Raw genomic sequence first — 13,446 nt, forward strand, 5'->3', positions numbered from 1 at the left:
AATATTTATAGCAGCTCTTTCTGTGGTGATAAAGAATTTGAAATTGAAAGGATGTCCTTTGGGGAATGGCTGAACAAATTGTGGTATGTGTTAGTGATGGAATACTACTGTGCTATAAAAATAATGAGAAAGATGATTTCAGAAAAAGCTGGAAAGATCTCAATGAACTGATGCAGAGTGAAATAAGCAGAACCAGAACACTGTACACCAACAATAATGTATAATGATCAACTATGAAAGACTTAACTACTCTCAGCAATACAATGATCCAGGACAGTTCTAAGGGACTTATGACAAAGAATGCTATCCACCTCCAAAGAAAAAAACTGTTAAGAGTTAGATGCAGATCAAAGCATCCTATTTTCCTTATTAGTTTCTTTATGGTTTTACTTGGGGGGAGTTGGTTTTATTTGAGTATTCTCTTACAAAAATGACTAATATGGAAATATCTTTTGCATAATAATACTGCATACCCAGATCAAATTGCTTACCATCCCCTGGAAGGGAGCAGAAAAGAGAAGGAGGGAGATAATTTGGATGTTATAATTTTGGAAAACACACATTGAAAATTGTTATTACATGTAATTAGGAAAATAAAATATCTTAAAAAAAAAAAAAAAAAAAAAGAATTGGTTCCAAGGCAGAAGCAAGTCCAGTTAAGTAACTTGCCCAGGGTCACACAGCTAGGAAGTGTTGGAAGCCAAATTCAAACCCAGGTCCTCCTGACTCCAGGTCTTTCACTCTATCTACTAAGCCTAGCTACCTAGCTGCCCTTCCATGTCCTTAAGCCATGGAACTCAGAACTGAACACAAGTACCTTCAAGGAAATCTAAAAAAGGCAGAATACAGTGAGACTATCACCTTCCTGTTCCTAGAAGCAAATGCCTTTTAATGAGGCCCAAGACTGAATTAGCTTTTTTGTTTTCCTTATCACACTGCTGATTCATATGGAGCTAGAAGACTACTAAGTCCCATCCTCCTCTGCCCTAGATCTTTTTCAGGGCTTCATATTTCCTCCATGTGGTATTTGTGAAGTTGATTTTTTGTCCTCAAGTGCAAGATTTAACATCCCCTTGGATCTTGTCATCCACTGTCTTTCTTACCCTTGTGTAATCTCCAAATTTGATGAACACATCTCATATGCTTCTATCAGAACCAATGATAAAAATGTTTCACAGCATAGGGCCAACACAGATCCCTGAAATACTCTCCTAGAGATTTCTTGCCATGTTAGTATTGATCCATTCCACTAGTTTTAATTCCATCTGATTGCATTATTGCTTAATCCATCTCCTTTCATCTTTTCCATAAGAATAGCAAACTATTGGGCTATAAGAAATGATGAAGAAGATGGTTTCAGAAAAACCCAGGGGCAGGGGAAGGGGGTATCTTGGTGGCTCAGTGGATTGAGAGTTAGGCCTAGAGAAGGGAGATCCTGGATTTAAATCTGGCCTCAGACACTTCCTAGCTGTGTGACCCTGGGCAAGTCACTTAACTCCCATTGCCTAGCCCATGCCACTCTTCTGCCTTGGAACCAATACACAGTATTAATTCTAAGATGGAAGGTAAGGGTTTAGGAAAAAAACCAGGAATACTTTCTTGAACTGATACAAAGTGAAGTCAGCGGAATCAGAACAATTTACAGTAATAGCAATATTGTAACTATAATCAACTGTGAAAGACTAAATAACTCTGATCAACACAACAACCAATAATAATTCCATAGGACTCACGATGAAACATATTGTCTGCCTCTAGATGAAGAACTGGTAGACTCACAGGGCAGATTGAGGCATTTTTTTTCTCTTTCTTTCTCTTCTTCTCCATGGCTCCACCTCCCACCCCCTGAACATAGCTAATGTGGAAATACATTCTGTTTCTCACTTTCTCAGGAGGCAAAGGAGGAGTATTTGGAACTGAAAATAAAGTAAAAATGAATATAAAAAGAAGAATGACATGAGATAACTGGGAGAACATTGTATATAGTAGCAGCAGTATTGTACAAAGATCAATTGTGAAAAATTGGCTGCTCATAGCGATGTAATGACTTGGGATAGTCTTGAAAGACTTTTGACAGGGAATGCTATCCACCTCTAGTGAAAGAACTGCTGGAGTCAGATGGATGTAGATCAAAGCATACAATCTTTCACATTAGTGTATTTATGATTTTATTTTAGGTACTACATGTAATGCTACATGTAGTGATATATTTTAGTCATTGCTTGCCAGCGATGATGAAGCACTAACCCTGGTACCACCTGGGCTATCTAAATGAAGAGAATGAATCCATTCCCTTGGGAAACCCAGAGAAAAAGCAGGAAGGAATGTGTCTGGAATCTGTCAGGGTCTTTATCTTGCTCTCTTGGCTTAAGTTAGGGACTTCCAAGTTTGGGACTGTCCTTTGTTTCTTCCCTTATTTGGCCCTCCAGGTGATAAGAGGAATACATAAGTGAGGGATTACAGGACAGCCAGGCAGCAGTTGGGATATCCAAGCAGCCAGGAGATGGTGAGTTGGAGGGCTTGGGGGGATGAAAGGAGGATATAGGATGCAGAGAATAAAAAAAGAATAGTTTTCACTTTGGGAGAAATCTGAGTTCTCCAACTTCAAACTATAAGTAAAAGACTCTAGAAGTCTAAGAGACAAAGCTATCTCCCAAAGGTTGGAAGACTCAGCCTCATTCCTTCTTGTTGTCTAGCAAAGGTATGGAAGAAAAAATGCCATGTAGAATAAAAATCACAGATGAGAGACTGATTAAATGGAAATGATTTTAAAGAGCATCTAATTCAATCCCTTTGTTTTATATATGAAGATCTGAGGGTCAGAAAGATTAAGTGTGATCATAACTAGAGATATTCCCAGCAGCCACTTGGGCTGAAGCCCAACAAAACTGGACTCCAGGGATGAGGAGGGGGAAATGGAGCTGACTAATCTTGGAAATAGTCTTTAGAACTATGAAAGGTTGAAGAGGTGGGAGGGGGACAACTAGGGAATTAAGATTTCAAAATCCTATCAAGGAAAGAGTAATCAATGGGATCCCAGTTGCAGAACCACCTCCCAGGCTGCAAGGCATATAGGACAGAAGGGAGGGAAATTTGGACTGTGGTATTCCAAGACCTGGGGCAAAAGATTGCTCTGAGATAGATATATTTCACAGGCCAGCCGAAAGGCAGGAACTCGGGGGAAGGTGGCGGCTGCCAAGCAAGCCCAGCGGGGATCTTCCAATGTCTTCTCCATGTTTGAACAAGCACAGATCCAGGAGTTTAAGGAGGTGAGCGCCCCCACCCACTCAGCTAGTATCCCTATGTCTCTTATTTCCTCCTGTTTCTTCTATATTCTTTATTTCTCCTTGAGCTAGATTGATTTGGTGAGATGAACTGATTCTGTAGTTCATAGAGGACGCAGATTCAAATCTTACACCTGTGATATTTAATTTTTGTGTGATTTTGGACATCACCCATGCCTTCCCCATCTCAGTTTTCTCATCTGCAAAATGAGGAGGTTGGACTAGATGGTCTCTGAGGTTCTTTCCAGTTCTAGATCTATCATCTTTCCAAACTTCTCCTTCTCTTCTTTCTTGTACTAACTCTAAAGTTTGAATTAGCTGAATAAATGGCACCTGTATGTCCTGTCAAGCAGCTCAGTCCCTTCCTTTGTTCCTGCCTTGTTCCACTCAGTCTCTGACTTGCTTATCACCTCACTCATCCATCCTCTCTTGGGCTTTAGGGGCTGAGACACCTGCCCCTCTCCCTTGGAGGTACAGTGAATGCTGGTCCTGACCCAGGAAATTGGGACCTCTCTGTCTTGTAGGCATTCAGTTGCATCGATCAAAACCGAGATGGCATCATCAGCAAATCAGACCTGAAGGAGACATACTCCCAACTAGGTGAGTAAATAGGCTTGCCTCTTCTAGCCCAATATGTTCTCAATGAGGCAGGACCCACAGACCAGTTTCTTCTCACAATCCTCTCCTCCTTTCTGTCCCTCCTCCACTCTCACCTCCTATAACTGACAAGTAGAAGAATCATGGATTTAGAATCCGCAGAGATCTTAGAAATCCAACCCGTTTATTTTACAGATGAGGAAACTAAGGCAGAATGAGGTTAACATACAGCTAGTAAATATCTGAGGCAGTTTTTGAAGCCAGATATTCTGGACTCCAACTCTGGAACTCCTCCTGCTTTCTTCCAAGCCTGCCTTAGCCTGGACTTAAATACAATCATCTCCCATAGAAATGGTTCTTCTTCCTCTTTCCTCTTCTCCCTGCTGTCCTTCCTCACTCTCACATCTCCTACCCTATTCTCATATCTCCAACCCCACCGCCAAGCTCACACCTCCCCTCCCTTGTCCTCTTCTCACACCTCCTCCCAGTACATGCCGAAGCTCACCCTTTACCACTATCTCCTCCTCTCTTTCCAGTGCTCTGCCTTCGCTCACTGACCCTAATTTTACATTTCCCTTATGACTCACACCCTCCCTGACTGTTGTCTTCTCTTCAGATCTTTCCCAAAGCTCCCTTCTATTCTTTCCCATTTATTCAATCTTCCCCCACACAAGAATTTCCTTTCTACAATCACTATGGGAAGTGGAATGCTAGGGGGTGCCTGTAGGTTTGGGGGTTGGGAAAAATCTCAGTTCCTCTCTCATGCTCTGTCTATACCCTCCTTCAGGAAGAGCAAATGTGCCTGAGGAAGAGTTGGATGAGATGCTACAGGAAGGCAAAGGTCCAATCAACTTCACAGTCTTTCTCACACTCTTTGGGGAGAAACTCAATGGTGAGAATTGGGAGAAGGGAAGAGGGCTCACTTAATCTTTCATCTATACTTCTCCCAATATTGCATACCCTATTACTATGCCTTCCACATCCAATTTCTAAGTCCTGGGGCCCCAAATCCCAAAAAGCTAGAAGATATATGGCCAAAATAATCCAAGAAACCTCCTCCCACCCCCAGGTTGGGTCATAAGATCCTAAGTTTAGAGCTGCAAGAGTTTGTAGAGATTATTTAGTCTAGTCTTAAGCTGGGAAATATAGATAGATTTCAAGGGATCCATAAACTTGGATCAGAAAAATTACATCTTTGTTTTCAATCATCTCTAACTCAAATTGAGTATTTTCTTCAATTATGGATATAAACAACAATAGCCTGAGGAATCCATAGATTTTTAGCAAACTATCAAAGAGGTCCACTGCACAAAATGCCCTTTCATTTTATAAAAGAGGAAACTGAGGTACAAATAAATAAAGTTATTTTCCCAAGACCACAAAGCTAGTATCTGACTCAGAATTTGAACTCAGGTCTCCCTGATTGTAAGTTTCAGTGTCCTATTTGCTATACCACAATTCCTCTAATTTGTTCTAACTGTAGATCATCCTTAAATAGCCAGGTGTATTCTGGGACCAGGGGAAAGCCCTGGGAATTTGCAACTTAATTAGAATCCTAAATTTGTTCTGGAACTGCCCTTGATCAGTGTTGGATCAGCCTCAGAAACCATCACTGATTACAGAGACTATTGAACTGGGAGTCAAAAGGTCTGAGTTTCAATCCCCACTCTATAACCAACTAGCTGTGTGACCTTGGCCAAATCATATAACCTCTTTGGGCTTCCCAACTGTCAAATGAGGGGCTCAGGACAAATGTCCTCGAAGGTCACTTCCAGCTCTGATACTCAATATTCAAGGGGAAATTGGATTATAGACAAAGGACTAGACTGGAGTCAGAAAGACCTGGACTCAGATACTTATAAGTTGTATGATCCTGGGGAGGTCCCTTAATTTCTCTTGTCCTCAGTTTCCTCATTTGTAAAATGTTGAGGTTAAACTAAATAACCCTTGAAATTCCTTCCTATGATTCTGTGAAGAGAGAGAGGAGGAATGACAAAGGGTTTTGAGAAAAAGAGATAGCCTCTGGTCTCTTAGTAAATGTCTTTTCAGTCTTGAAATCTCAGATCTAGTGGGGAAGGGAACAGGTGGTATTATTTATGAGACCCGAGTTTATTCTACCTCCTTCTCCTCAGGAACTGACCCTGAAGAATCCATCCTCAGTGCCTTCCGCATGTTCGATCCCAGCGGCAGTGGGGTGGTCAACAAAGAAGAGTGAGTATGAGAAGGAAAGAGCAAGAACTAAGTGGGGACTGGTGCTGGGGACTCCAGGAATGCTCCTTTCCTTAGCAAAAGTACAGGGTGAATGTCTGTCAGCAACACTTCTTATTCCTGGTTGCCCCCATTGAATCTCCCAGGGCCAGAAGTGCTCAGTGCCCTTGTGGTAATTTTCTGAGTGCCCAGGACCCAACCCCCTATAGGCCTGCCCTCCCCACCAATGAACCGTGCTCAGGGTCTGGACAGAACCTTTCCTCACAGGAAGACAGTCACAGAATTCAAGAGTTGGAAGGGACCTCAACAACCATCTTAGCCCAAGTCAGACATGAAAAGAGTTCCTAGAGACAGCTAGGTGGCTCAGTGGATTGAGAACCAGCTCTAGAGATGGGAGGTCCTGGGTTCAACTCTAGCCTCAGACACTTCTTAGTTGTGTGATTCTTGGTAAGTTGCTTAACCCCCACTGCCTAACCCTTATTGTTTTGCGTTGGAACCAATTCCCAGTATTGGTTCTAAGACAGAAGGTAAGAGTTAAAAAAAAAAAAATTCCTTCTATAACAGATTAACCAAGTGGTTGGTCATGAAACTTCTGATAAAAGAACTCCAAGGAAAGGAAACCCATCACTTCTTTTCTTTTTTTTAAACCCTTAACTTCTGTGTATTGGCTCCTAGGTGAAAGATTGGTAAGGGTGGGCAATGGGGGTCAAGTGACTTGCCCAGGGTCACACAGCTGGGAAGTGTCTGAGGCCAGATTTGAACCTAGGACCTCTCGTCTCTAGGCCTGACTCTCAATCCATTGAGCTACCCAGCTGCCCCCAAACCCATCATTTCTGAAGGCAGCCTACTCTATTTCTGGTAGGAAACGTTCCCTGATCTCAAGTCCAAATTTATTTCTTTGTAAATTCCACTCATTGCTGCTGGTTCTGTCCCTCTAGAGCAGGGGTCAGCAACGTATGGCTCTTTCTGCAGGAGCCATAAAGTCAATTTTTTTTTCAGGCGCTGTTACAAGAGTGCGCACTGTACAGCTCTCACAAAATTACATTTTAAAAAATGTGGTGTTTATGGCTCTCACGGCCAAAAAGGTTGCCGACCCCTGCTCTAGAGACAAATGAAACAAGTCTCCTGTCCATCCAGATTTATCTGCATCTAAGAGAATGTCTCATTCCCCAAGGCTCTGTGCCCTAGGGTTTATTGTTCAGCCGTTTTCAGGCTGTCCCACTCCTTGTGACCCCATTTGGGATTTGCTTGGCAGAGATACTGGAGTGGTTTGCTGTTTCCTTCTTCAGTTCATTTTACAGATGAGGAAACTGAGGCAAACATGATTAAGTGACTTACCCAGGGTCACACAGCTGGTGTCTCAATCCAGATTTGAACTCATGAAAATGAGTCTTCCTGACTCCAGGCCATATTCTATCTATTGCACTATCTAGCTGCCCCTCCATCCTTGAGATAGTTTCTGATACATACCATTATGGGCTTGTGCCACCACCTGCACATTTTCCTTTAATATAAGTAAATGCCTTATCCCAAAGAACTGTTTTCAGGTTGAAATGATAGAATTTCAGGCAATTTAGTAAGCAGAGCCAGAAGAGAATTTGGGGGTGGGACTTCTGGGTACCTTTCAATTCCCACCTAACCCCACTTACTTAAAAGAATCACAAGCAGTATGTAATAACAAGCAAAAGAGCATTAGACCTGGAGTCAGAGGACCTGGGTTCAAATCTCACCTTAGTGACCTTGGGCAAGGTATAACTTCTTTGAGACTTCATCTTACAGATAAGAAAGTTGGACTAGATGACTTTTTTTTTTTTTTTTTTAGGCAAACAAGGTTAAATGATTTGCCCAGGGTCACACAAATAGTAAACAGCAGAGGGTAGATTTGAATTCAGGTCTTTCCGACTTCAAGCCCAGTATTTTATTCACTGAAGTATGTAGCTGCCCCAACTAGATTGCTTTTTTTAAACCCTTTCCTTCCATCTTAGAATCAATACTGTCTAAGGCAAAAGAGTAGTAAGGGCTAGGCAATGGGGGTTAAGTGACTTGCCCAGGGTCACACAACTAAAAAGACTCTAAGGCTAAATTTGGTTCCAGGACCTCCCATTTCTAGAGCTGGATCTCAATCCACTGAGCCACCCAGCTTCCCCCCAACTAGATGACTTTTGATGTTGTTTCTACTCTCAACTCTATGATCCCAGCCCTCAATGACTGGCTCCTTACACAGACTCTTCTCTCCCTTTCATCAGTCTCCCATTCAACTCTGCCACTTATTAACTGGATGAATTCAGGCCACTTAAACACTTAGCCTTTCTGGATTTCTGTTTCCTCATCTATAAAATGAGGGACCTGGGCTAGATGACCTGTCAGGTCCCTTCTCATTCTGTGGTTCTGTGAGACTTTCTTCCTGATTGTCTTCCTTTTTAATGAGGCTATCCCATCTTACCATTGTTTGGCCCTCCTGTTTTTCTAACCCTACTTCCAGGTTTAAGCAGCTCCTTCTGTCCCAAGCAGACAAGTTCTCTCCAGCTGAGGTGAGTAGAAGCCATCTCTAAGTCTCTATGTGGCTAGGGTTTCCCCATCTTTAGGTCCCCTATTTGGGACCTCAATGCCTGCCAAGATTGCCATGTTGGAAAATCAAAAATAAACTGAATAGTTCTGGGTTTAGGGAATTGGAGATGTGAAGGTCCACCAAAACCATGCATGGTCCCAAACCTTACTATAGTGGGAGAAATCTTTTCTCTTTTCAGTACCTGGAAATGAGGGAAGGGGAAAGTGAGTCACAATGTTTTTATCCAAATCACAGAAGCACAGAATTTGGATCCAAGTGTTCTTCCTCTTCAAGGATTAAATGTCCCCCAGGCTGGCAAGCAAGAATGTTGTAGTTGTGTACTCAAGCTCTGGGAGGGGGAGGATGGGATGGACTAGAACCTGGAATAGTGTTCCCCTCCCCCTCATGAACTCCAGTATCCAGTGTCCACTCAAGAGCATCTTCCCTATGACAGGTGGAGCAAATGTTTTCATTGACACCTATGGACCTGTCAGGAAACATCGACTATAAATCCCTGTGCTACATCATCACCCATGGAGATGAGAAGGAGGAGTGAAAGGCTGTGGCAAGATGGGAAGCAGCAGAGAGCAAATTCAATAAAACTTAGATGTTAAGACCTAATCCAAAGCCTTTTCTTGTGTTTAGGAGAAGTGGAGGGTGGGATGAGGTTGGTAGAGGGATAGAAGGAGACAACATAGTATAATGGAAAAAGTAGTGTGGACCAAGAGGCAGAAGAATGAACTCAGGTCATTGCTCTGACATTCTCTGAGCCTCACTCTTCTCATCTGTAAAATGTAGCTAATGGCACAACAGTACTGTTGGTAACTATTAATACTGTTCATTGTGAATACTGTTTAAACTCCCAGATGCTTATGAGAATCAAATGGGTTCAGTAAATACTATAAAATATAAAGTTTTATCATTATTTTCTCCAAGGGCTAGGTGTCACTTCTGGGTCAGCATATCCAGGAAATTATTACTCAGTTAGGAGTAAGGCTTTGCCAAATTGGCTGCAAGATGGAGCCTGTGGGCTTGTGGTTCTCCAGGTCTTGGGGTCATATATGCCAGATCCCAAAGGTCCTATACTCTTCAGCTTGTATCTCATCTCCCGATAGCCCCGGGTTTATTCTGATCAATTTCCAACTATGGTCATGTCTAGGTTCAATCCATTCTAGTCAAATAGGTGACCCACTGGATAGAGCACTGGGTTTGGAGGCAGAAATTGTGACCCTGGGCAAGCCACTTAACTTCTGTTTGCCTCAATTTCATTAACTATAAAATGGGATCATTATAGCACCTATCTTGTAGGAGTGTTGTGAGGCTCAAATGTAGTAATATTTGTAAAGCACTTAGCACAGTGCCTGGCACATAGTAGGCCCTGTATAAATGCTTATTCCCCTCCTTATTTTCAGCAAGTATTTCATAAGTATCTATCATGTGCCACAAATGTAGGTAGCCGGGTCTTCAGCTCTCACACAAGTTCACATCGTCACAAATCCATGTGGCCTAGAGAACCATCTTCTTCCAGGGAAAGTACAGAAAAAGCAAACAGTTCAGAGGAACCCATTAAAGGATACAGGACACACATTTTAAAAAATTCATAAATAGCCTATAAGCATACCTCCAAAGAGAATTGCATTTAAATCTGCCTGTGGGGCAATTCTATGACTTTTCAGAGAATTCTTAGCTCTGTCCCACATGGTCCTACATAGTCCCTTCTAGTTCTGTCCTATGGGTTGGTCATGCTTCCCTCCCCTCTTCACCCTTCCCCAAGCACATAGGTTTTGGGAGCATCAAGACTGGCAAAACCCACTTTTCCACGCATGAATTCATTTGATTTTCATAATGTCATGGTAAAATAAAGTGGGTCAGACAACTTACTGTGATTGAGGTAGGTAGTAGAGAGCAGCTTCTCATCTTTTACTTCCCCTCATTATGATACTTAACACCTTCCAGGCCCAGCACAAAATTCACTGTGTACCTCATGGATACAAAAGTTTAGAAGGAAGGGATCTAGTAAACTCAAGGGAGCTATTTTGGAATTCAGTCCCTCTCTATTCCAGGGACTCTACATAGATGAAAAACAGCTATTAGATTTCAGTATCTTTGTCAAGAAAACTCCAGCTGGGGTCACAAAGAATCAGACATGACTAACAACTAAAACTCCTTTCTATATGCCAAAAATCTGTCTAATATGTAATAATAACAACTAAGGCAGAACTAGTGAATAGCCAAGAACTAATTATTAAAGGGACCTAGCTCTCTTCAATGAATCTTTCTCGGGATCTGAGATTTCTCTTTTCTCCAAGATTCATATTTTATAACGCCTAATACTCAGATGATACAGATGACACACAATCTCACTTATTAACCAACCTATACCCTGACCCTCTAGAAGGGCCTACCAGACAGACTAGAGATGAGGTGGAGCCACGATGGCAGAATAGAGGCAGGAGCTCCAAAATCTCTCTGAAAACCCCTCCCAAACAACCTCAGAATAAAGCTTCAAAATAAATACTAAAGTGGAAGACCCAAAAAAGGGTTGGAGTGAGACATTTCTCCTGCAGAAGACAACTTGGAAGGTAAGAAAAGGAGGTCTCTTTCACTGGAGTGAGAAGTGAACACAGTCCAAAACAAGGCTCTATCAATTGCACAGGCCAATAGCTAGGGCTCCCTCTCAACACCACTCAAGGTTCTGAATCCAGGCCCAGGCCAGCAGCAAGATCCTATAACCCTGAGGCACTACCTAAGCCAATATCAGAACACACTCATGTTCATCCCATCAAAGTTCTAGGCCCCAAAGCAACCTTCCCCACAGTACTCCTAATGGCCACACACCTGGGGTAAGGCCTATGGTGAGGCTCTGAACTCCAACAATTATGCTTGTTCTTGCAAACAGCAGTCCTGGAGGGAGACCAAATTGAAACTTGCAGACACCCAGAACTAGAGCTGAGTGTAGCAGCAAAAGGAAAATACTGAAGTTCAAGAGAGCACCTTCTCTATCTTAGGAACAGAACCCACCTATAAGATAAAAATAAAAGTCAAGAAAAAAAGGCTGAAAAGATGAGGGGGGAAAACCTAAACATAGAAAATTACTATGGAGACAAATTAGAGCAAGGTATAAACTCAGAAGATGGACAATAAAATCAAAGCAACTATAAGCAAAACTTCAAAAAAATGAGAATTGGTCTTGGTCTCTGGAAGAGCTCAAAAAGGATTTCAAAGGTCAAATAAGAGAATCAAAGGAAAAATGGAGAAAAGAAATGAAAGTGATGCAAGAAGAAAATAACACCTTTAAAAGCACAATTGGCCAAATAATAAAGGAGGTACAAAAATCAACTGAAGAGAAGAACTCTTTAAAAAGCACAATTGGCCAAATAATAAAGGAGGTACAAAAATCAACTGAAGAGAAGAACTCTTTAAAAAGCAGAAGTAGCCAAATAGAAAAAGAGGTACAAATGAGAAAAGAGGTACAAAAAGTCAACGAAGAAAAGAATTTCTTAGAAAGTAGAATTGGCCAAATGGAAAAGGACATACAAAAGCTCACTAAAGAAAGTAATTTCTTAAAAATTAAAGTTGAGCAAATGGAAGCTAATGACTTCAGGAAATATCAGGAAACAATAAAAACAAATTCTGAAGAATGAAAACATAGAAGAAAAAAATGAATATTTTATTGGTAAAATAGATCCAGAAGAGATAATTCAAGAATTATTGAACTTCTTGAAAGTCATTTTATATATATACACATACGTATATATGTATACATGTAAGCCTAAGCATCATATTATAAGAGATTTTCAAAGAAAACTCCCATAATATTCTTGAACCAGAGGGCAAAATAGAAATACACAGAATCACTTTCTGAAAGAGATCTCCAAGGTAAAATTTCTAGGAATATTATAGTCAAGTTCCAGAGCAACCAGATCAAGGAGAAAATACTGCAAGTAGCCAGAAAGAAACAAATCAAATATCATGGAACCAGAGTCAGGATTATACAGGATTTAGCAACTTCTACATTAAATCATCAGAGAACTTGGAATATGATACCTGAGAAGGCAAAGGAGCTAAGTTTACAACCAAGAACCAACCTGCAAAACTCAGTATATCCTATCAGGGAGGTAAAAATGAATTATTTAATGAAAGAGAGGATTTCCAAGCATTCCTGATGAAAAGACCAGACCTGAACAGAAAATCTGATGTTCAAATACAGGACTCAAGAGAAGCATAAAAACATAAACAGGAAAGAAAAAACTTAAGAGAGTCAATAAGGTCAAATTATTTATATTGCTAAATGGAAAGATGGTACTTGTAACTCAAGAATTTTATTATTATTAGTGCAATTAGAAGGAGTTTAGGGGCAGCTGGGTAGCTCAGTGGAGTGAGAATCAGGCCTAGAGACAGGAGGTCCTAGGTTCAAACCCGGCCTCAGCCACTTCCCAGCTGTGTGACCCTGGGCAAGTCACTTGACCCCCATTGCCCACCCTTACCAATCTTCCACCTATGAGACAATACACCGAAGTACAAGGGTTTAAAAAAAAAAAAGGAGTTTACATAGTAAATACAAGAATAAGATGAGTATGATGAAATAATATTAAAAAAAAAACACCAAGGGGTGAAAAAGAGGATTTTAGCCACTGATAGAAGGAAAGGTGATTTGGAGAAGGCAGTGGTTAGAAATAAACATTTATGAGGAGGAACTAAGTGAAAGAAGAGAGAAAGAGCAGGAACAAAAACAGAAAATAGAATGAGAGGGGAATGAACAAGTTGGTAATCATAACTGTGAATGTAAACATTATAAGAGATTTAAAA

General features: G+C 41.2%; 1 protein-coding gene across 1 annotated transcript; it reads left to right on the forward strand.

The window, feature by feature from the left end:
• Window positions 1-3,161: 3,161 nt before the first annotated feature.
• Window positions 3,162-9,193, forward strand: MYL7 (myosin light chain 7). Its single transcript, XM_044661054.1, has 6 exons — window positions 3,162-3,269; window positions 3,809-3,884; window positions 4,669-4,773; window positions 6,014-6,092; window positions 8,572-8,620; window positions 9,092-9,193. The coding sequence occupies exons 1-6, from the start codon at window positions 3,234-3,236 to the stop codon at window positions 9,191-9,193; spliced, it is 447 nt and encodes a 148-aa protein (XP_044516989.1). The 5' UTR covers window positions 3,162-3,233.
• Window positions 9,194-13,446: the final 4,253 nt, after the last annotated feature.

Source organism: Gracilinanus agilis, chromosome 2, assembly GCF_016433145.1.
Source record: "Gracilinanus agilis isolate LMUSP501 chromosome 2, AgileGrace, whole genome shotgun sequence".
Taxonomy (NCBI): Eukaryota; Metazoa; Chordata; class Mammalia; order Didelphimorphia; family Didelphidae; genus Gracilinanus; species Gracilinanus agilis.

Coding starts and splice junctions, on each gene's coding strand:
- MYL7 (XM_044661054.1), top strand. CDS start 3,234: ATGTTTGAACAAGCACAGATCCAGGAGTTTAAGGAG. Junction 3,885..4,668: donor GGAGACATACTCCCAACTAG/GTGAGTAAATAG, acceptor ACCCTCCTTCAG/GAAGAGCAAATGTGCCTGAG. Junction 4,774..6,013: donor CTTTGGGGAGAAACTCAATG/GTGAGAATTGGG, acceptor CCTTCTCCTCAG/GAACTGACCCTGAAGAATCC.